The sequence below is a fragment of the Genypterus blacodes genome, unplaced genomic scaffold (genome assembly GCF_046128005.1).
Source record: "Genypterus blacodes isolate CSIRO-AG114 ecotype Tasmania unplaced genomic scaffold, CSIRO-AGI_Gbla_v1 ptg000120l_1, whole genome shotgun sequence".
NCBI lineage: Eukaryota > Metazoa > Chordata > Actinopteri > Ophidiiformes > Ophidiidae > Genypterus > Genypterus blacodes.
Window position 1 is genome coordinate 666,243 of NW_027466923.1, and position 20,781 is coordinate 687,023.

At 41.8% G+C, this 20,781-nt stretch overlaps 3 protein-coding genes across 4 annotated transcripts; all 3 read right to left on the minus strand.

The window, feature by feature from the left end:
* Positions 1 to 1,066: 1,066 nt before the first annotated feature.
* Positions 1,067 to 13,208, minus strand: cntnap2b (contactin associated protein 2b). Its single transcript, XM_076162291.1, has 25 exons — positions 13,139 to 13,208; positions 9,970 to 10,080; positions 9,688 to 9,881; positions 9,369 to 9,516; positions 8,746 to 8,949; positions 8,203 to 8,387; positions 7,840 to 7,983; positions 7,386 to 7,644; positions 7,097 to 7,246; positions 6,617 to 6,779; positions 6,408 to 6,514; positions 5,982 to 6,101; positions 5,732 to 5,847; positions 5,488 to 5,572; positions 5,195 to 5,351; positions 4,850 to 4,977; positions 4,588 to 4,758; positions 4,120 to 4,338; positions 3,756 to 3,992; positions 3,378 to 3,605; positions 3,031 to 3,164; positions 2,798 to 2,891; positions 2,274 to 2,504; positions 2,105 to 2,179; positions 1,067 to 1,751 (listed from the first exon to the last, which is right to left on the minus strand). The coding sequence occupies exons 1-25, from the start codon at positions 13,206 to 13,208 to the stop codon at positions 1,552 to 1,554; spliced, it is 3,930 nt and encodes a 1,309-aa protein (XP_076018406.1). The 3' UTR covers positions 1,067 to 1,551.
* Positions 13,209 to 14,761: 1,553 nt separating this feature from the next.
* Positions 14,762 to 18,474, minus strand: ccr12a (chemokine (C-C motif) receptor 12a). Of its 2 annotated transcripts, none has more exons than XM_076162292.1 (2): positions 18,393 to 18,474; positions 14,762 to 16,832 (listed from the first exon to the last, which is right to left on the minus strand). In XM_076162292.1, the coding sequence occupies exon 2, from the start codon at positions 16,816 to 16,818 to the stop codon at positions 15,745 to 15,747; it is 1,074 nt and encodes a 357-aa protein (XP_076018407.1). In that variant the 5' UTR covers positions 16,819 to 16,832; positions 18,393 to 18,474; the 3' UTR covers positions 14,762 to 15,744. The 2 variants fall into 2 exon arrangements, with proteins under 2 accessions (XP_076018407.1, XP_076018408.1); XM_076162293.1 differs by having other exon boundaries at positions 18,373 to 18,456.
* Positions 18,278 to 20,752, minus strand: coa1 (cytochrome C oxidase assembly factor 1). Its single transcript, XM_076162295.1, has 5 exons — positions 20,596 to 20,752; positions 19,786 to 19,894; positions 19,352 to 19,503; positions 19,148 to 19,224; positions 18,278 to 18,915 (listed from the first exon to the last, which is right to left on the minus strand). The coding sequence occupies exons 2-5, from the start codon at positions 19,877 to 19,879 to the stop codon at positions 18,804 to 18,806; spliced, it is 435 nt and encodes a 144-aa protein (XP_076018410.1). The 5' UTR covers positions 19,880 to 19,894; positions 20,596 to 20,752; the 3' UTR covers positions 18,278 to 18,803.
* Between the last annotated feature and the right edge of the window lie 29 nt (positions 20,753 to 20,781).

The following is a 20,781-nucleotide window of genomic DNA, read 5'->3' on the forward strand; positions in this document are numbered from 1 at the left end:
GTTTTGTCAAACATTCTTTACAGATAATGTTCTTGCTTCATATAAATCAGGGTTATTATTTTAACAAAATGAAACCTTTTCACAAACCGTCATGGATCAAGGGATATCTTGTTCCAGTACCTGCATTAACATCTCTCCTGTTGTATAATACTACTTGTAGCAGTCTAGATCACAATAATAGCTGAGAAAATAGTCTCTAAAATGTCTGCTGAGGAAGAAGCTACCCAGGAACCTCAATATACAAATTGCAGTCAATCAAATTCACCAGGTAAACAACTCTCTAAAATCACCCGCCAAGTAAACGTTTTACTAACAACAATTTGGAACACTTGCTTGTTCGCTATTCTTTACGTCACCTAGCCTAGGAGCTCCATCAGGGTCCTTGGGTCCAGGGGTAACATAGCATGGCAAGCATGACGTTTTCCAAAATGTTACAGTAATAACCATCTAGTACAGTGACCTAATGGGCAGGAAACATCTTTTAGAGAGAATGACTCACTTACATTTATAATTCTAATTAAAAACAACTTCTTCAGGTACATTGAGTCTGGGTTTTGTGGACTAACAAGACTCAATTCATGAAAGTTAAACTAACTAATCCCTGAACTCATTTGGCAGCAGTAGAATTAAGTAAGCAAACACTGGGTTTATACAATCAAAGCTAAAAAATCATTAAGACACATTGTCACTTATGTAGTTGCAAAAAACAACTAAAACAAACGAGTGTGAGGGTTCCTCTGTTTCCTTCTTAGTCAACATGACGCTGACAGCGTAATGGCTACATCTCCTTCACAGACAAGTTAGCTGTATGTTTACACATGTACAAACTGAATAATGTAACCAAAATCAACCTGGACCTTTCAGCCATATGGCCTTTGCTACAGTCAGACAAATGGTGGAGTACTGGGCCTAAATATGTTATCAAAATAGGTTTTCAACATCGGAATTATTTGTCAGTCTGTGCATAAAACTTGATATAACAGGAAATACTTCAGAGAAAAAAAGAATCATGACAAATACATGTTTGTAAAAAAAACAACAATGGTGAACAAACCCTGGAATTGTATTAAAATATATTTTATGTAAATATAAATAAATAATATGTATGAATAAATAAATAAATAAATAAGTGAAAACTCAAATTAAAAACTAACTTTTATGAAAAATATAATTATCATGTATGAATAAATTAACTCATGAAAAATAAATTTCTGGACCCTCAACAATCGACACATAAAATAAATAAATTACATTCAGAAATTAAATTATATTTAATTTAAAAATTAAATGAATGAACACTGATTTATCTCTGATTGACATTTATCAGGCCGGTATATCCTAATGGCACCGCTGTCCTCCTGTCACTGTCCATTAGAAATCATGTTTAAGTAAAACACCCTGCCAGTCACCAACATGCCTTGTGCTTAATAACAATAATTTTCAGCCATGGTGTCCATTATTGACAAAGATATTAGAGTAAGAGCCTCAGCTCCTCTGCTGCCACCTGGTTTTGAAAACATCCTGGTGTCCAGAGGTCAGAGATCAAGCTGTTCAGATGAACCACTCCTTCTTGCTTTCATCAATGGTTTCAGTGAAGGCTGGGTCATTCACAATGATTGCTGCATCAGCACAGTCTGCTGACTCCGCCCCCTTTGCCTCGTTGGTGTGGTAGGAGCCTTTGTGACGAAACATGTGTCGAATCACAAACACCATAATACACAAAATGCTGAAAATCACCAGAGCGATGATCCCTGTAAACAAAGAAAAACATACTTTAGTGATGAAAAAATGCATATGGCATATGGCAGATGTCAGCAAACATCAGTTTTGATGTGCTGGTCAATTTTGTGAGATGCTTTCCTTTCCCTTCCTTACATTTAAGAGGACTGGGTTTCCAAACAACTTCTAGTAGGTCCAGTTTCAGAAAATTCTTTTAGCAACGCTATTAAGCAAAATTCAACCAACCTTTTCACTCTACCCATGATTGATAGAGTTGGGTTTTTTCCTGCTCAGGAAACATTACAATAGGCTGTGAATGTGCCTGGCACTTCACTTTAATATTCATCTCTGACTCTATATTTTCCTAGAGTAAGCCATGATTTACCTCCAACTATGGCAGAGTTGCGATCCACTCCATCACTGCTGGCTTTGTCCTCATTAAAGGGGGAAACTGCTCCAGCTGTGGAAAAAAAAAGTTTGTCATCTCTTTCATGTCCTCAAAATATGATCAATTAGTGGGCCATGCCAGAGAGAGAGAGAGGATTTGGTCTTACCAGCTTCTACGTGCCAGGGATCATTGGCCATAGCTATGGGTGAGATGGTGAGTGGTGAGGCTCCACAGTTGGATGGCACCAATATCCCATGGGTGCTGACAGGTGCTGCCAGGCCAGAGCGCAATGCAGCTTTCAGAGGTGCAATGTTGTTGAACTGAACTCGCGAGAGACAACCCACAAAGCCTGGAGTATTGTACCGCTCGATCAAAATGGGGTCAATCTGCCCAGTTTCTAAAAGGGAAACAAGGGATTGAAATTTACTGTTAAATGTAACAAAAGGAAACATCTGGGCGACCCCTGGTCAGTGGCCAAAAGGCAGAGCAAAGATAGAATGAACTAAGAGATCTGCCTGCGATAGAAGTAGTGTCATGTGACATTGTGACGTTGGCTAAAACCGTTTATTGATCTGGATATTAAAATATGCAGTATGCTGGGACAGGGGTGACATATATGGCTGGGTTAATTATGTGGTTTTAAAATCAGTGAAGCTCAGTCTATGTTCATTAGCTGATCTACATTCTTACCAAAGACTTTCCCCAGGAAGATGCTTTTGACCGAGTTGAACTGGGTGTCAGATCCCTCTGGCAACAAATATGTGTACACTGGGTAGTGGTCCAGCTGGAGAAGGCAAAACAAATTTCAATTAATAATGGTGACAAAAAACTAATTCTAACTTCTTGATTGAACAACCACATTAAAAGCACTTGATGGAACGTCTACAGATCCAGCCACTATTGCAGTAATACAATGTATTGACCTGTAACCGAATCTCTCTCAACTTCCGAGTTATGTTGACAGAGTGTGGTTGTCCATTGGCCAAGTTACGGTGGTCCACATCTATAGTGTAAGGTTCTGTCAGGCCTCCAAGGCTGTAACGGATCTGGAGTGTACCTGAAAACACGGTGTCAGATAACAAAATCAGAACGAATTTTAGCCTATTTAAGTCATTTTAGAATACTCATTAGTCAGAATTGTCTGGGGAGAAAGCAACAGTAAGAAGTTTGCTATGCTGAGATTGCCCAGTAACAAGGAGCACGAACAAAATTGTGATACTGGCAAAGATAAAATAACATAAAAAACATTGGGTATCATCCTGTAGCCCACCATTGTGCCTGAGCACCACAGCTAGGTAGTCCTGAGTTCTGGAGCTTATGTAGACCAGGATGCTGGGAGCACTGGAGGAACTGAAGCTGAAGACCAGCTCCTCCTCCGCAAAGTTGACTTCACCAGCAACACCTGATGAGGCCTTCGCCTCCCGTGACACAAGGAGTGCTGCTTCTGGCAGGAAGTCATAGCGCACCAGGGTTCCTGTTTCAAAGTAGCCACCCACATCTAAAATACACACACACACACACACAATGGTAAATTGGGTAAATTAGGGTAATTAGAAGCTGTTGCATCGGATTCCAATTCAATTCCTATCTAATCCAACAACAACAGTAATAACAATAATAATCTATCATAGTGTACATATGCTTGTACCATCTGTGCAGAATGGTCCATCATACGCTGTGTAGGAGCAGTCACAGGAATATCCGTTGTACTGCTCCACACACTTTCCTCCATTCCTGCAGTGCATTCCATAGCTGGTGCAGAGGCCCTGGCAGCCTGGCTTCACCCCTGGAGTCGCCTTTGCCCTTTCCTCCAGGTCAAAGGTCACACCGTTTATCTTCAGAGCCCGCATACAGCCCAGGAAACCCCTCTGACCACCTGAGGCTCCTGGGAAATAAAACAATCATGTACTATATACTGTTAACACATGGACCACATTGCCACAACACAAGAATGTGTGGAAGTGTTATATACCCTGACAGTGTGTGTGTGTGTGTGTGTGAATGTGTCTTACCAACATAGAGCTCACTGTAGAACTCCAGCTTTGTGTGTCCCTGTGGGGGAGTGGGGCTGACCTCTCTGTGCTGTCCATCAAGCTGTAGCACCGCCTCCTTGATGTTTTTTTCTACCTCCACACGATGCCATTGGTTGTCATTAAGTGGCATAGGGGATCGAACGTTGAGCTCCACCCGCCCATTTCCATTGTCAAAAGAAAAGGAGACCACCGAGGCAGCTAGGTGCACCAGGATAACAAATCAAACATTGCCTACATCATTTATAGTTTGTTCCAAAATAGTGCACTAATTTCTTTAACAATGGCAAGAACTGATATCAACTTATATAGCAAGTCATTTATCATATAGAGGTTATTCATTTCTAAGATAAGTCAAGTGAAAGAGGAAAACAGTACCTCAGAATCAGAATACACTTTACAAATAATTTACAGAAAAGATGTGCAGTGTTCACACACACATATACAGACCTTTAAGTTCAATATGTAGGAAGTCAGTGGTTCCCCGGTTCTCCAGAAAGATTCCATGAGTGGAGGATGTCTTGAAGTAAAATGAGATGTCAGTGCTAGTTTCTCCTCTGAAGGAGGGAAAGTGGAGGTTGGAGGCTGGGCTGGGGAACGAAGCTGCGTTCCAGTAGTTCCCTAAGAAACAAAATCATGACAGGTATGAATGTTGGTGTCTAATCTAATAAATTTACACTTCGTTTTTTGTGTGTGTGTGTTTTAAACTCACGGTCCCCCTGGCATCTGAGTGGTCCAACTGTAAGTTTGGCCTCCGATCCAGCTCTGCCAGTATCACCAACAACAACCTTACTGACTGGCAGATGGTCCTTATAAACCAACAGGCCTGCATCCTCTCTCCTGTACACACACACACAGACAAAATCCATTGTGAATGTGGCCATCAACATTTGATATTGATGTTTTTGGAGATTATTCCTGCAGGTTCACTTTGTGCAAATTGCAAAGTACAATGTTTTAGTATAGGAGTAATGAAGTTGTTGAATATACGATATGTTAAGTGTGATGCAACTTGTTTAAAAAGAGATAACACATCTTTCACATGATTTGCACTCACCATTGTCGCTGGTCAGCATCACAGTTGCAGTAGTGTTTGGGGTCGGTGCAGTTGTGTTCAATACCACAGGCACATTTCTGTATTCCTGGTCCTGACCCTCCCCAGTAAGCATGCTTCTCATTGGCTCTTCCGACCCACCAGGTATATGGAACACCATCTGAGGATAAAACCAACAGCCTAGAGTTTCTTTCATTGTACATGGATGGATGTGAGAAAGGTGAAAGATAATCTAAGGCATTGATTACAGCTTACACAAGCAAGGCCGTAGTACGGGCCCCTGATGGTTACATTACCTGGAGTGTTGAGCAGGCGAGACGTACGGCAGGCATAGGCAACATGCTGTTCACAGTAGTCTGCACTACTGGTGACGGACAGCACCTACAAGGAGGAAGGAGGGAGGAAGAAGGAGGGAGTGGGAGAAGGAGAGAGTGAGTAAGAGAGAGAGAGAGAGAGAGAGCAAGCGAGCGAGTAATCTTATCGTAACTGTATTATTACTGAAAAGCAAATTGTGTTTTGATGTGAAAGGTCATTGTATACCTGTTCGTCTGTGGCATTATAACTGATCTGCTGTACTGCCTTGCCCTCTTGTTCTGCACTGGTGATTGATGTCTGAGGAGACAGGTTGTTCTTCAATGTGGTCCAAACCTTTTCATCTACAAGAACCAAAACATGCAGGAAATGAATACAAATAAAATAAAGGTGGAAACCCAGGGCAACATGTGATCATGACCAAGCTCCTCCCACTGCACTGGAATTAAACCAAATACCCATCTTACACAAGTCTCACCTGTGAAGTCACAGCTGACTCTGAAGGGGGCGATAGGTCCACTGCCATCTGGGTCAATCCAGTAGATCCCTGGACTCCTTCCCTGGTGTTTGTACTCCTCACAGGACTGCTGGTACAACGCTACACAGGACAGAACACGTCATTCAATACACACACACACATTGCATGTGTGCAAAGGAGGAATATAATTAAGGATTATATAGTAAATATGTAAATCCAATACTTTTTAAGTACTGCAATGCTCATACAGTACATCTGGCCATATTAAGTAATAAGGCTTTACAAGATAGTGTTGAAGTAAACTTTGAGTGTGTGTATGAGTATCAACTGTGTGTACTGCTTGTAATTAATGAATAATGAGGCTGTTTTCTCTTTCTGTCACGATTTACTTATTTTAGATCACATCATATCATATCGTGTACTCACGGGTATGGCAGGTAGCTCCAGTGTATCCAGTTCCAGTGCAGTTGCAGGTGAACGTATCCCATGTCTGAGTACATCGGCCACCATGCTCACAGTGGTTAGGAACACACCTAACATACACACACAAACACAGATGAACACACAAAGAACCAAATAAAGGGGATTGACATCTAGGGGTTCTACATCAGCTTTTTTTCTCTGTGTTCTAATACCTGTCTACAATGGCACACATATCCAGGCTGACATTCTCAAACGTTCCAATGAGACCCTGCTCGACGACCCTGAGGTCGGCTAGATGGGCATCGATGTGGATCATCTGCATGCAGCCCTGGAAGGAACGCTGTAGTGATCGGGTATTTGTATGCAGGAAATAACCTGAACAAAGCAAAGAAGAAGAAAGGTCATTAGTGTAACTTCTGAAACAATATTGGAGTTGTGAACTTCAGTTTTTGTTTAATTTAGTAACCCTACAAAACCCTAACCCTATATAAGGAGACAAGCCATCTTGCTTGGATATTTCAAGGCAAATTCTCTCCATTTCCATAGAATCAAACTCAGGGAGAGACAGACAGAGTGACAGAGGGAGAGAGAGTGAGACAGAGAAGAAGAAACACTCTGGGCAGTCATTTTGGTCACAAACAGTAATTTATGGCCGTGGTTTGACTGTTACATATTCCATTCCAGTCCATTACCTCCAAAGTAGTAGGATCCTCCAGTCTTGATCTGGATAGGAATGGCTGTTCTGACTGTTGAGGCCTCGTCCCCGTCCACTGTGAGCATTGCATAGTTCTCCAGTGCATTGAGATGGACACTGTGCCACTGGCCATCATTCAGACCTGAACCTGAGAAGAAAAGTACATACATCTATTAACTATGTGACTCAAAATGGGGTCTGCCAAAGGAGCCAAATTGCTGGAAAAGGATAAAGGATTCGATTTTGCTACAGGAATTTAACGAGGTGAAAAAAGAAGCTGAGCTCACCTGATGAGATGTCTATACGTGTATTCTTTTTCTGTGTGACATTCATGTAGACGGTGACCTTGCCCTCTGTCAGTCCGACCTCCACCCAGCCATCCGCCAATGTTGTGAACATTAGCAACCCATTTGGATTCCATGTCCGAAAAGACAGACTGACCGAAAGAGTGTCACTGTCAGTTTGTCCTGGCAAGCGGAGGAAGGACGTCGAGTTGAAGAAAATAGGAAAGGAATTGGACTCAGTGCATGAGAAAGTCAGGTTACGCTACAATCAAGGAGAGAGAGAGAGAGCAAGAGAACGAGAGAAAGACAAAGATTAATGTAGATTAAAGAAGAGAATCTGTCACACCCTATGTTACATCTGTAACACCCACAGACACAAGAAAGGGAAGCAGCAAAATTAGTGAAAACACATAAACACACACATACACACAAGAGCAGCAGAGATAGCATGACTTACAAAGCTTGATGTGTCAATTTTCTTCCTGCGGACCAGGCTGGTGATGTTGTCTCCATTGTATGTGATTCCTTCCATACAGCCAACAAAATTGTCTCTCCCTCCTGAGTTTGGCTTTGCTGATATTGGCAACCCACCGAAACTGATCTGTGTGGGAACAAACATCGATTATACATGACACTATATAGTGCATGTTCCTGTGTGTTGCATGTGTGTACTGCTGCTGCATTCTAGGAGTTACCTAAAGGACGTAAACATGTACCCCAAATAATAATAATACCCCATAATTTGCTGTTTTAATTCTGTGAACATATCGTCATCTGATCCCACTGTATTATGTATGTATGGATCCCAGCATTATTTTACCTCGAAGTCCAAGTCCAGGTGGTCAAACTCTCCGTTGGTCCTGAACTGCTGAGTGTGATGGTCAAGTGTGAAGTTAATGTTTCTACGGTAACGTTCTATGACAACTGAGTGCCAGTGGTCATCATCCAATAAGCTGCCGCTGATTGCTGACGTATGGCCACTGATGGAACCATGCTGGCTGCTGCCTGGAGAGGAAAGAACCAAGTATACAGTAAGGCACATGTTCAGCATCAGCTTTGTTCATTTCCATTTTTTGTGCCTATTTAATAATGCATCTCTGCAATAGTTCTGAATTGATGAGTGAGGTGTGTACGACACTGTGACATCAGAAAGTGCCTTTTTTAGCGTTTAGCTGGAAAAGAAATGTTTGCCACTGGATTTCATCTGCTCTATTTAAAGCCACGATATATATATATATATATATATATACATATTTGGCCATTTTTATATATCATCCTTTTGTGTTCAAAATAAAAAGAGGAAGTAGCAGAAATGCTTTTTCGATCTTTGTCAGCAGACACACTTTATTAGGAAGCAGTTTACCAAGGTTAATGCTGAGCTGTAATCGGGCCCTGTGCAGCTCCAGAGAGATGTAGTCGCCCTGTTGTCCCTCTCCATGAACCAGTACCCCTTGCCCGACTGAGGTTCTAAACTTCAATGAAACGACATCCTTCGGAATCTTCATCTTCTTACTCCTAAAGCGATAGGAGATGACACTGTGGCCATCAAAACTGATCATATCTGCCCCTGGAAGACAGAACATAGACAACAGAATTTAATTTCAGGCCATGGGGTCCATAACCTCGTAGGGGCCCGTCGAGGAATTCAAGGTATATTATGATTTTTATAAGAAGTAGAATTAGCCCTTCTGTATGAATATCAATGTTGTTGATTGACCTTGTTGGTAGTCGAGTTCAAAATTACTATTCATCTGGCTTTAGTGCGTGAAAAAAGTGACTTGACTTGAACAATGACGATGAACATAGAAGTATGTAGAAGTATCATTATCAAAACACTCTTCTTAGACAATAAACCTAGATTGTTTATTTCACACAATCTTTGGCAGTCCAACGCTGAATTCCTGTTCAGAAATACCAGTAAATACTCAAATCCCTTCAAAGGTACTCAGGGCCCATCCTACTGTTTAGATGTCCAGTTGCACTCACAGTAAGAGCAGCCATAGAGCTCCAGTCGTACTCCGATGTGTCCTTCCCTGCTCCACTCCAGTGGGATAAAGCGGATGTAGCGTGCCAGGACCGTGTGCTGCAGCTCATAACGAATCACGCCCTCACTGTTTGAGTTCCCCTGAAACGTCTTAAGCACACACAACCATCGCTTCATCACAGAAGTGCTATAGTAAGTTTTATACTTCCACATGTACACGACTATGCAAACTGAATATAATAACTGAATATAATACAGTATATTTACATTACTGGTTGTTATGCTGTATAGTTTTGATGCTACAACATTAAACTACATTACCCAGATGTTCCCATCCTGAAGATAAGGCCTCCAGTTTTTCTGTGTGTCACTGTACAGCAGCCGATACTGGCTTGTCCAATCGGAGCTACTGTAGCGGCCCTGTGTTGCTATTGCAACGACCTGCTTCCTAGAACCCAGGTCAACCTGTAACCACTGGTAACGGTCAGTATCCAAGGGCGCCCAGCCTCCAGCACCTTGTTAAGTAAAAGAAGAAAATGGGAATAAAGTGTGTAATCTTATGAACATATAAACATCTCTCTCTATCTCCACACTTGCAAACACCTTGTCTCCGGTTTAGTTTGGCATAGCCCGCTCCATATCCTCGAGCATAGACTGATGAACTGGTGAAGGAACTGTAGGGGAGAGGAGTAGCCAGGCTCTCCTCACACTTCCCTGTAAAAAAGAGATTCAGATGGAGATTGGGCACAAAGTTAGTATGTAGATGTTTTGGGCAACAGAAAACACAAAACAAGACAGTTGACAGTGAAAAAATATTCCTGGTCCAAATCTAGATACATTTAAAAAAAAAGAAAAAGTTTCTTCTGATTAAAAAAGGGCACAGATTCATACATTAACTATACTCTATAGGCAGATCAGTGGCACACTGCTTAGTACTTCATCCTTAATGCAAGAAAGCTGTGATTTCAAACTAACAACAATTAATACAAGATCATATGAAATAGAAATTTTGCCTGCGTTTGAAGCTTTGGCAAAATTGTGCTCAGTGAGCACCATTCTACTTTGTTATTGTGCTTTTGTAATGCTTTGATGTGACATGCTGTGTGTGTATATGTGTGTGTGTGTGTGTGTGTGTGTGTGTGTGTGTGTGTGTGTGTGTGTGTGTGTGTGTGTGTGCGTGCACGCATGCGTGTGTGTGTGGCGCGTGTATTCTGTTTAGGTTGGTCTTTGTTCACAACATGTCCAACATAAAAGACAAAAGATGGAAGTTCAGGGAGGGGAGGGGGAGGGGGAAGGGTCTGTTTGTGTGTGTGTGTGTGTGTGTGTGTGTGTGTGTGTGTGTGTGTGAGAAGGAGACAGGTGGCGAGTATGGTAACGAGCCTCCTCATATGCATCACAAAAAAAAGCTCAGCCGGCATCAAACAGTCTGAAGGGACCAGGCAGAGCTTCATTCAGATCACAGCATTCCCATTCACACCTTGGCTTTTGGATCAAAACAGACCCTAGAATTGAACCTATGAATACATAGATGAAAACAGAAAGTAGTTCCTGTCTTGTAGAGATGACTTGAACCAACTTGAGACTCTGCTGGAGAGCCAAACCCAATTTTCCAACCTGTCCAAAAGTATTGAGTGGTCAAGTGTCGAACACACTAAGATCCAATTACATTTTTCCAGTGCTAAGACATCATTTAGAACTTATAAGAGCATTCTCCATGAAGTCGAAAACCTGATTGGAGACAAAATAATTAAGTTGCTGGAACACAAGTTTCTAAATTGCCATCAAAAATGTCCTTGAAGAAACTTGTAGGCAGAACATTGAGGCAGCAGGTGGATGGCTTTAATTGTCTCACCATTTTCTCAACACTTTTGTGTGTCTGTGTCTATGGCATTACATCGTGTCCTCCTTGCTTAACTTTGATACAAACATGGTGCTGTTCCAACATGGAAGTACTGATGGCTTGTCTAATAAAAAAACCCTCAAAAGGCTGGTAATTCTGACCAGATTACAAACTGATGAGTGAAATGCAAAACAGAAGTAAATATTGAAATAGTTTGGTGCTTGCAAGCTATTAATCAAGGCAGCTAATCACGGCGTGCATCATCTGCTCTAACCAATCACAGCCTGCACCTCCATAACCAATCAGTGCAATCTTTGCTATACCTGCAGGAAGTGATTGAAGCGCGCACAAGTCGAGTGTTTGAACTGAAAAGACCAAGAAGCGAGCCTGTGGTTTGAAGAAGGCATTCACAGTAGCTACGGTTAGAGAACTATGTGCACTATGTGCTGGATTCTCCTTAACCACAAACAATTATATTGAGGTTTCTCAGTGTAATGAGGAGAGTGCAAAGGACTTTGTGCTGCTTTAGCAGGAAAGCAAATGGTCTGAAAACGAGTTTACAGATTAAAATGGCTATATTTACAGACATGTCCTGTACCGTGTAAGGTCCACTTATGATTACTTATAAGTCTTACAGTGTAGCATAATTGTAAACGCCACAGCTTTCAGTCGTGGCACACAGCAAATCAAGCTCACGTTGTTGACATATATTTCTGTGTCTACATTTCCTTTAGCTTTCCTTCTTTCATGGCCCCATCCATACCTTCAGCTCCATAATGCCAATAAGCACATCTGTAGATATGCTTTAAACAGAGCCTGTGTAGGGCTTCTCTGCTGAGGTGGAGAGTGCTGCTCGGGCATTAGTTGGAGTTATTGCTAGGGACATGACGCCAGGGGAGCCTGATGCTACCCCAAGAGCCCCACCAAGTCAGCAGGCAGGCCCTTCCCATAACAACTCAAGCCCTTCTTCCCTCCGTCCCAGCTGACTCTGGGTTGGCCTAAAAATTTTCCTTATTTTTCTTCATGCACATGTGAAACTTTCATCTTGAAGATGTGCAGAGTAAATCTGGAAGAGTTTGCAAATTGTGACTGATTGTTCTGTGTTTTTAGGTAGTTCCCTACAATATTCACTGCTCCTGGGCAAGGGGAGCAACCTAGGGTAAAAACATTTTACCCCTACAGCCAAATCCACCATTAAAAGCACAGTAGGAACTGCCAATCAGTGGTTACCCTTTTATTGACATATATTAAATAGATTTTAGCTCTGGATTTTTATGCAATAACGATAAATACACGATAGATCCCTCAGCTCCAGCTTTTATTTCCTTTTCATGATGAAATACTGGCTAGCATGGAACATGGATAAAACCATAGCTACTATCAAATCACTGTCACAACAAATCAAATTCCTTGCTAAAGAAAATCAACTAAATAATGGAACAACCTCATTTTCTCTGGCAATCCCAAACAATGGTGAAATAGACATTTGACTCATGAATGTAAACACTATACTTAGTTAACCACCTCCACATTCATGTCCTCACCTGGTGGATTCTCCTCATACTGAGATGACATCATACATACAAAACCACAACATTGCAATCACTCCATCCATGAATACATCTTACTCACATCATAATGCAGTGTTATAAGAAGCACTAGTCATATTTTTGTACACAGCCAGGGTGGGGACCACAATTTCAAAATCTGCTCAGTGCCAACCAACCAAAATGCCACCTAGGGCCCTGCTGCTCACACTGAGAGTAAATGAGGGAGAAACACTAGAATAGATTCTTCAATTGCTAAACAACATAAAGGAGAAAATATGAAGTAGCCACCAACAAACTGTCACCAAATCGAGCCATTTAGTGTGTGTGTGTGTGTGTGTGTGTGTGTGTGTGTGTGTGTGTGTGTGTGTGTTAGCCTACTTACGGGATGCTGAGGATGCAGCAGTAGAGAAGCTGAAGCTAAGGACTGAAAACAACAACGTCAGAATAGACATCTTCCCGGTAAATCCGCGCGCAGGAGCAGAGACAAAAGATGGAGGAATGGAGGACCAGAGAGGGTCCAAACAGCTCTTTGTCCAGTTGTGTCCTGTGTGTTGTTCCAACCCAGACGACCGCGATGCTTTCTTTCTTTCTTAGCTACGGTATAAGGTAAAAGCAATGGCTGTCCGCCCTCTACCTATTGTCTCCCTTCTCAGTCAGCTTTCCGCACGGTTCCCCGGCGCAATTTCAATCACAACCTCCTGAAGAAGCCAGTGAGCAGGGAGCGGTGGTCGTGCGGGCCGGTCCAGCGGCTGCAGGTGCATGTTCAGGCGGAACCGCGAGACAGATAGGCGGGCAGACGGGATCTGTCCAAACGCTGAAGTGCGGACCACAGAGCAACCCTACTCGTAGTTGGTACAGTCCGAAACGCACAACAATTCCCTCCTCTCCCAAATGAAGGTGGGGGGGCTCCAAGCAGCAGCAGCGGAGGGGGGGGGAAGGAGCCGCTGAAGGCTATGCATGCACATTTAGCCTCAATAATAGAAGCATGTTTAATAATAAACCTCGCAGCTTGCTGGGTGGAAACAACTGTGCCAATTATTGCCCTTAATCAGAAGTCAAAGTATTGGTAAATATAGAAAGACAGTCAACTCGGCTTCAGCAAAGAAAATAATATATTGTACAGAGGCAAGTTTGGCGTTGAGAAAATGAAACATCTCTGAACACACAGTACCCATAGCGTTTCCTTGGCCCTGAACGCCACACGAGTCCAGAGTTCACTCACTTATTCAAGCTACTGCAGAGATATGAATCACAGGCACTAACAGGCGGAACACTTACACTTGTACACGGTACACGGTTACAATGTACAGGCATTCATGTTTACCAAGTTAAACAGATAAACATAAACACGTTGCAAAAGTGAAATGTTAAGTAAAGTAAATATCTATGTACATAATGTTGAATTCTCTAAGATTACTCTAATATATTGCATTTAAACAAATCTATATATTGTAATTTTCTTTTATGTGTCACTGTATTCTTTTACCCAATGGGCCAGGATGGTGTGTGTGAATAATGGGTTGTGAGGGGGCTAGGGGCCATGAGGTCATGGCACACTTTGTTTTTGAAAACATAATTTAACTCACATGTTTTCCTATATGGCTGTTTGTGTTTACTGCTCTTCATGCTTTATTGTATCTTTGTATAATCCCACTGGAAGTTCCAATTACACAGGCAGGCGTCCCTAGAGAGGGAATCTCTCTTGGAATTGCCTCCCCCGAGATTTCTTCCTTTTTTCCTTATTGAGGTTTTCTCTGGAGTTTTTCCTCTTCTTCCTAGAGAGCTTTGGACGGGGGTGGGAATTTTGTTGATGTTGTGGGTCTGTAAAGCCCTTTGAGACATTGTATGTGATATAGAAATAAAGTTGACTTGACTTGACTAGCGACCAGTCCTCCTGGCCACTACACTACATAAATATATTTCGTGAACAAACATCACCAACAACTCACTGTGACGACACACTAACTGACACACAGGAAAGCACGGCAAGTCATTTTGACATGACTACAGCAATGACTGATGCTGTATGTTTATTGAATTGGTTCAGAGGATTATCACGTCACAATAGCTCATATTTCATGTTGTTGCGACACATAGTGCTGTGCTGATTCAGTGGAAGAATGTGGTTACTTTACTGGAAAACAGCAGATGTTCTCCCAGAAAACGGAACAAAAAGCAGTCCAGAGCCAGATTCAGCTGCAATAGTAACAACGCAAGTTACAAAAAGCATTGCAGCATGGTTACCATAGAAAAAAAACATTGCATTTGAAAAATCTGATATTTTTAATTTGAATTGTAAGTGGCATAAGTGGCTGTTACAGGTTTGTAGACACATCTGTTACAGTGTACAATGATTGTGATAATTATACAAAAGATAAGTGCAAGACAATGTAAGATAAATGAGTTTTTGAAGAAACTATCCAAAAACACCCTTGTAATGTGAAGAAATTTTCTTAAAACAATCCCTGATCTGCATTTGCCGATCCAAATCGAACCACTCATCCACCCAGCTTTGTCCAAATTCCCTTTTTTCCCCCATACCTTTTGTTTGTCTTTAGTTACCCTGATGTGACAGTGACATTCTTAGTGGAGGTAAATTTCATGTTTTACACATATCTTCTAAGTTCCACCTAAGGCTTGGGTCCTGACGCTACTTTGTCTAATCCCAAGGTGAGACAGGCAAGTCACAATGAAAGTCATAAATCAGTCATAATTAGGAAGTGTATTTTCTGACTGATTGATGAAAAAGCTGAAGAGCTGCATCACAGAATAAGTGTAGTTTTAGATCTGTGGCTGGTATCAAGTCAAAATAAATATGTCCAAAGTTGTTGGTATCAAACATTTTTGATTATGTTGAATCACAAGCCAGCAAACAACTGATACTGAAACATGGGTAGAAAGCACAAAAAGCATGTAAAAAAAAGTTAATTGGATGAATTACTATGACTTATTTCACTTTCAGATGCTTTCTTCGGAGTGTCCCTGTTTCTAGTAGTCGTATGTAGAATGGGGTGTCCTTTGCGAAGTGCTGTGGCTGCTTATACTGATGTGACTCGCCAGGCAGGGGATCTTCTTTGTCAGCAGCCTTCTGAAGTGACTCTGGAACTTTTTCCCCACAAATGTATAAAATACAGGGCTAATGCAGCAATACAAGTAGGCCATGTTCCGTGTCACGTACAGTGCATAGCCCAGTCCTTCTGACTCAGAACATCCTTCATCATTCTCATCGGTGGCAGAGATCTGAATAGCTTGAAGGAGGATCACTATGTTGTAGGGCGTCCAGCAAGCAAAAAAAGTGAAGATGATAACAAATATGAGCTTGATGGCACGGCACTTTTCCTTCATCCTGATGGACAGGATTCGGATAGTAATGCTAATGTAGCAATACAGAACCATGCAGAGGGGGAGAAGGAAGAACAGCAGGAATTGTTGGTAGTAGCTGAACAGACGCCATTTGTCCATAGTGCTTTTCTGAAAGCCTGTCTCCTCACACATCATTCCATAGACTTGATCTTTCCATACATTATTGAGAACCAGCTCTTTCACACTGGCTACAATGCTGATACACCAAACAGCCACTGATGCAATGATTGCAAAGGCCTTTTTCCTGCTCTTGGCAGCTGCCACTGCATGTACCACTGCAAGGTATCGGTCAAAGGTCATCAGTGTGAGGAAGAGGATGGAGCTGTAGAAGCCAATGAAGTAGGCACAGCTGACAATCTTACACAATGTCAAACCAAAAATCCACTCACTCGAATGGTATGTTGCCCAGAAGGGCAAACTGGAGGCAAAGAGAATGTTGGAAAAGACCAAATTTAGGAGGAAGATGTTTGTCACTGTGTTGAGATTCTCATACTTGTAGATGATGATGAGAACAAGCCCATTACCCAGGTAACTGAGGACGAAGTTTACATGGTAGAAGAATGGGATGAATTGAGCGCCAAACTTGTTGACAATGACTTTAGAGCAGAGCGTCACAAGTTCCTCGTTCACATAGGACGGAACCGTTCCGTTGTCAGTGGTATTGAACAAATCAAACAAATATGCCAAGTCGTCTCCCATGGCTGCAGTTCACCCTGTGAGAGGAAGAGGCACTTTTTTAGTTAAATACCATATAAATACAATAAAATGTTCCATGTATACATTATGGCTACAGTTTTTTTCTGTAATTAATTTCATATATAAATGCGTACTGTCTCTCAAGGCAACATCTATGTGTTAAATAGATGAAGGGGTAGACTTGCTTAATACTACAAACTATCAGTCATGTTGCTTGGACAGAAGTGGCACATCTTAATACAAGGTGTAAATGGTAGTCCCATCATCAGTTTTCATTATCCAGATAACACTGGCACACTGAGATCACATTTCAATGGAAGGTGTGAAGGAGCCATATGTTCAGAAGCCTATGTGATCATAACCTGATAAGCTGCGTTTCTTTGTGTGCATCTAATGGCCTGTGCTGTCCTAAAAATCACCTGTATGGCCACACAGTAGATGTGGAGAGAGGTCTGCGTTTGTATGATTTGGTGTTCAGACAGATCAGCAAAACATGGTTTGTGCTATATTTTGCATGGGAATTAAGATTTGTTTACAGTTGCTATGGCGAAGACTCTGATGTCAGATTGTGAATGCAGGCTAAGCCAAACATTGCATTGCATTTTTGTGATTGTTTTTGGATCCCAAGACAGCTGTTTGTAAGATAATACACATACCATGCCATTACGTTTTAACTTGAGTAACTCTTGATTGTGTTGTGAAGTACCTCCCAAATGCTTTGTGCGCGAAACTCCACATTCACAGAAATACAGAACAGGAAGTGCTGACAGTCACATCTGTGTCGAAATATCAGTAACACCCTGAAGTGAATCATGGCAGCTGAAGATGTTATAATGCGTTCATTTATCTTACGGAAAAGCAGGTTTCATTTCCACTACTAAATTTATATTACATGTGAAGTGACACATTTAACTTAAATTTAACAGTTAAAAAAAAACCTTTAACTGGAAAAGCACTCATTAAAGAGGCGACCTATGCTGAGGCCAAATAAGCCCAAATGTGCCTCCTTTTACTATTATTAGTAAAGCAAAATTATTTTAGGACCAGTTCTGTACACCAGCAGATTCAAGGGGTGCTTAGTTCCTTAATAGTTTCTTGTAGGGCATTGTTCTGCATAATTACCCACTTTGCATAACTATACCACGTAACTTTCATTAATAACACTTTGACAAGCTTTTCATATGTGATGTCCTCAGTGTATGTGCTGTATATAACTTGACAGTCAGATAAACTCCTTAACATCAAGATTCTGACATTTGTCCCCCTGTCCACAGGTTTATTGACCTTGCAGGGAAACTATGAAACAAAAAAACACTAAAAGCATAATCAACATTATACCTGCTTGTTTGTTTTTACTGTTACAGGTTTTATCTATGAATTGTATATTTAATTTTGAATGTAAAATATGACATCGTATTTTAACATGGTTTCAATAAAACAACAGCCCCTACAGTCATTCTCACTTACTTCATTTATTACTGACATCTTGGAATTCTTAAATTAACCACAACAACATACAGACACAAGTAAAAAAAATACCTTAACCTTAAGACTTACAAGGGTTAATAAAGACTCACAAGTGCAGTTGTGTATGTTGGGTGATGACGGAGGAAGCAGTGCTGCAGCAGTCCTTTTCCGTTAGCTGCTTCTGTTTTTATCAGACAGCTTACTGAAAGGGGCTGTCCTACAACACACCAATACTCTGTGTGTGTGTGTGTGTGTGTGTGTGTGTGTGTGTGTGTGTGTGTGTGTGTGTGTGCAACATAGACATGACATTCGTATAGTTTCCTACGATATATAAAATATTGTAGAATGTATACCGTTACTGTTGGTGATAATGTGTAATAGCTAACTCCTGTTAATGCACGGAGGTTGCCATAAGGAGGAGCCTGGCAATCAAATCAGGTACTTTGCGATCCCTAGTCGATCGCTGTACCGTCCTGGGCCATGTGACACTTTTGAATTGTCCGTTCATTTCATTGTTCATTCTAAAAGTCTGTATCCAGCCCTTCGTTTTGTGTTTCTGATGATGTCAGAGGATTCAGCAGGTCAACAGGATGACCGTCCTTTAGCTGCAGCACTGCCTGCTTCAGACTCCATCTGTTAAGAGGGAGGAAGACAGCTCAGTCACTGCATGGAAAGTAGCTCTGAATGATTGAAGGCAATACAAAGTTTGTCAGTGTGAGGACGGGGGCCTGCCTCTATCTGAGTGTTGTTATTGTACATTATACATTGTAATTATACATTTTTCCCTTCCTTTCTATGTTTACAGATCATGAACAGAATAGAACAGAACACAATACAGTAGAGAGATGGAACTGAATGTACTTACTGTTTGGTAAGCGCATCTCTTATGGAAGCAGTAAACAGGTAACCTCCACTTTTAGATCCTGTCACTGGGATCTTCATCTGGAACATAAATCAAACAGGTTGAGCAATGTGAGCCAGGTCTGCAGGTCTGGAGTGGAAACTGTTTGATCTGTTTCTCATCAGCTTTAACACAATGGCCCTGGATAATTCCCACCTTGACTCATACCTGTGCAGTGTATTGATCCACACGGTTGAATTTGTCAGACAGGTGGATGTTGTGGACTTTTAAAGGTGGCGCACCCAAACTGTCCATGGCAAGAGGACATGTTTCTAACTTCTGCAGCGCCAATTTGTGGTAGTCTGAATCAGCAAATCCCTCTGATTGCACAGGAGACAGAAAGACACACAAGATTGGAAGGTTAGATTCTTTCAACAAAACAAACAGAATAGTGTTCCTTCTGCCTTTGTGTTTAGAGGCCGTCACTATTTACCTACATACCTTTCTATTCTGTAAAATTCATATGTTATAGTTTACTTCTCATGCTTGCACATGTTCCTGCCTGTCTGTTTTACATCTATATGCTTCATCTGTTGCTGCCTGAGATCTTCTCTTTGCATACCCGAGAGCCATTTCACCGATGTCCTCATATTTGTACTCACTCTGTATCAGATAGTACATTGTGCCGACACCTCCGCCAGTCAGCACGGTGGTGTAGATGGCGAGTTGCTGCAGTTTACTGGTTGAAACCCTCATCTGTGCTGCCGATCACTGGAAATACACAAAATACTTTGGTTTAAGTTAGAGACAGGGACATGGGGCTCCACACAACTCTATACCTTATTGCTAGAAACCCAATTTGTTTTTGTATCCAGTGCATCATATCTGGTTCATCTACCCAGGGCTTAAGTCATCGCACATATCATTGTCAGCAAAAGTTAGAATTGTGATTAAAGTATATCTATCTATCTATTCTGATGATCAAGTCATCAGAGTGTGTGCGTTGGCGTTGTGGCCAGCATCGTGCTCGTCATAACTCCACCATACGCATGTGATGATACATGTTCTGGTGTCCCAACTGAACCACAGGAAGACGTGACTCGCTGTAACCCTGCAGCTGTCCAGTGGTTGTGACCTTTAACACTTCCAAGGAGATCAGTCTGCTTCTCGCTGACATTGCAGCCAAACAAATAACACGTGACGTATGTGCCAGAGTTGAGAGTTTATATTCCGAATTCTTCCTATTTGCGGACTTTAATCGCAGGGCTCAATGTGGCCCTCGTGCGCTTCCGTCCGTCTTCCTGGAGGTGAAGCGACACCGTTCACCGGTCAGGAAGCGCCTCACCAGGCCCGAGAACAGTGACATACTCCGGCTTAAGCACGGACACGTTCCCCCCTTCACGTTGAGACGCCGTCATTTACACAAACCCCGTTAACACCAAATCAAAACCCAAGTATGAAAAGGAAGTCACCTCGTTCTCTTCCTCGTCTGCGGCTTCTGCTTCTTCGTCTTTTCCTTCTACTATTTCTTCTTGCATACCGCCACCTACTGGTCTACTGGTCCTATTATCAAACCCATTTTTTGGTTGTCTACAGCTGTCCAGTATAAGGTGAACAAACACAGGCTCACCCTTTGGACCACACCACTGATCAGTCAG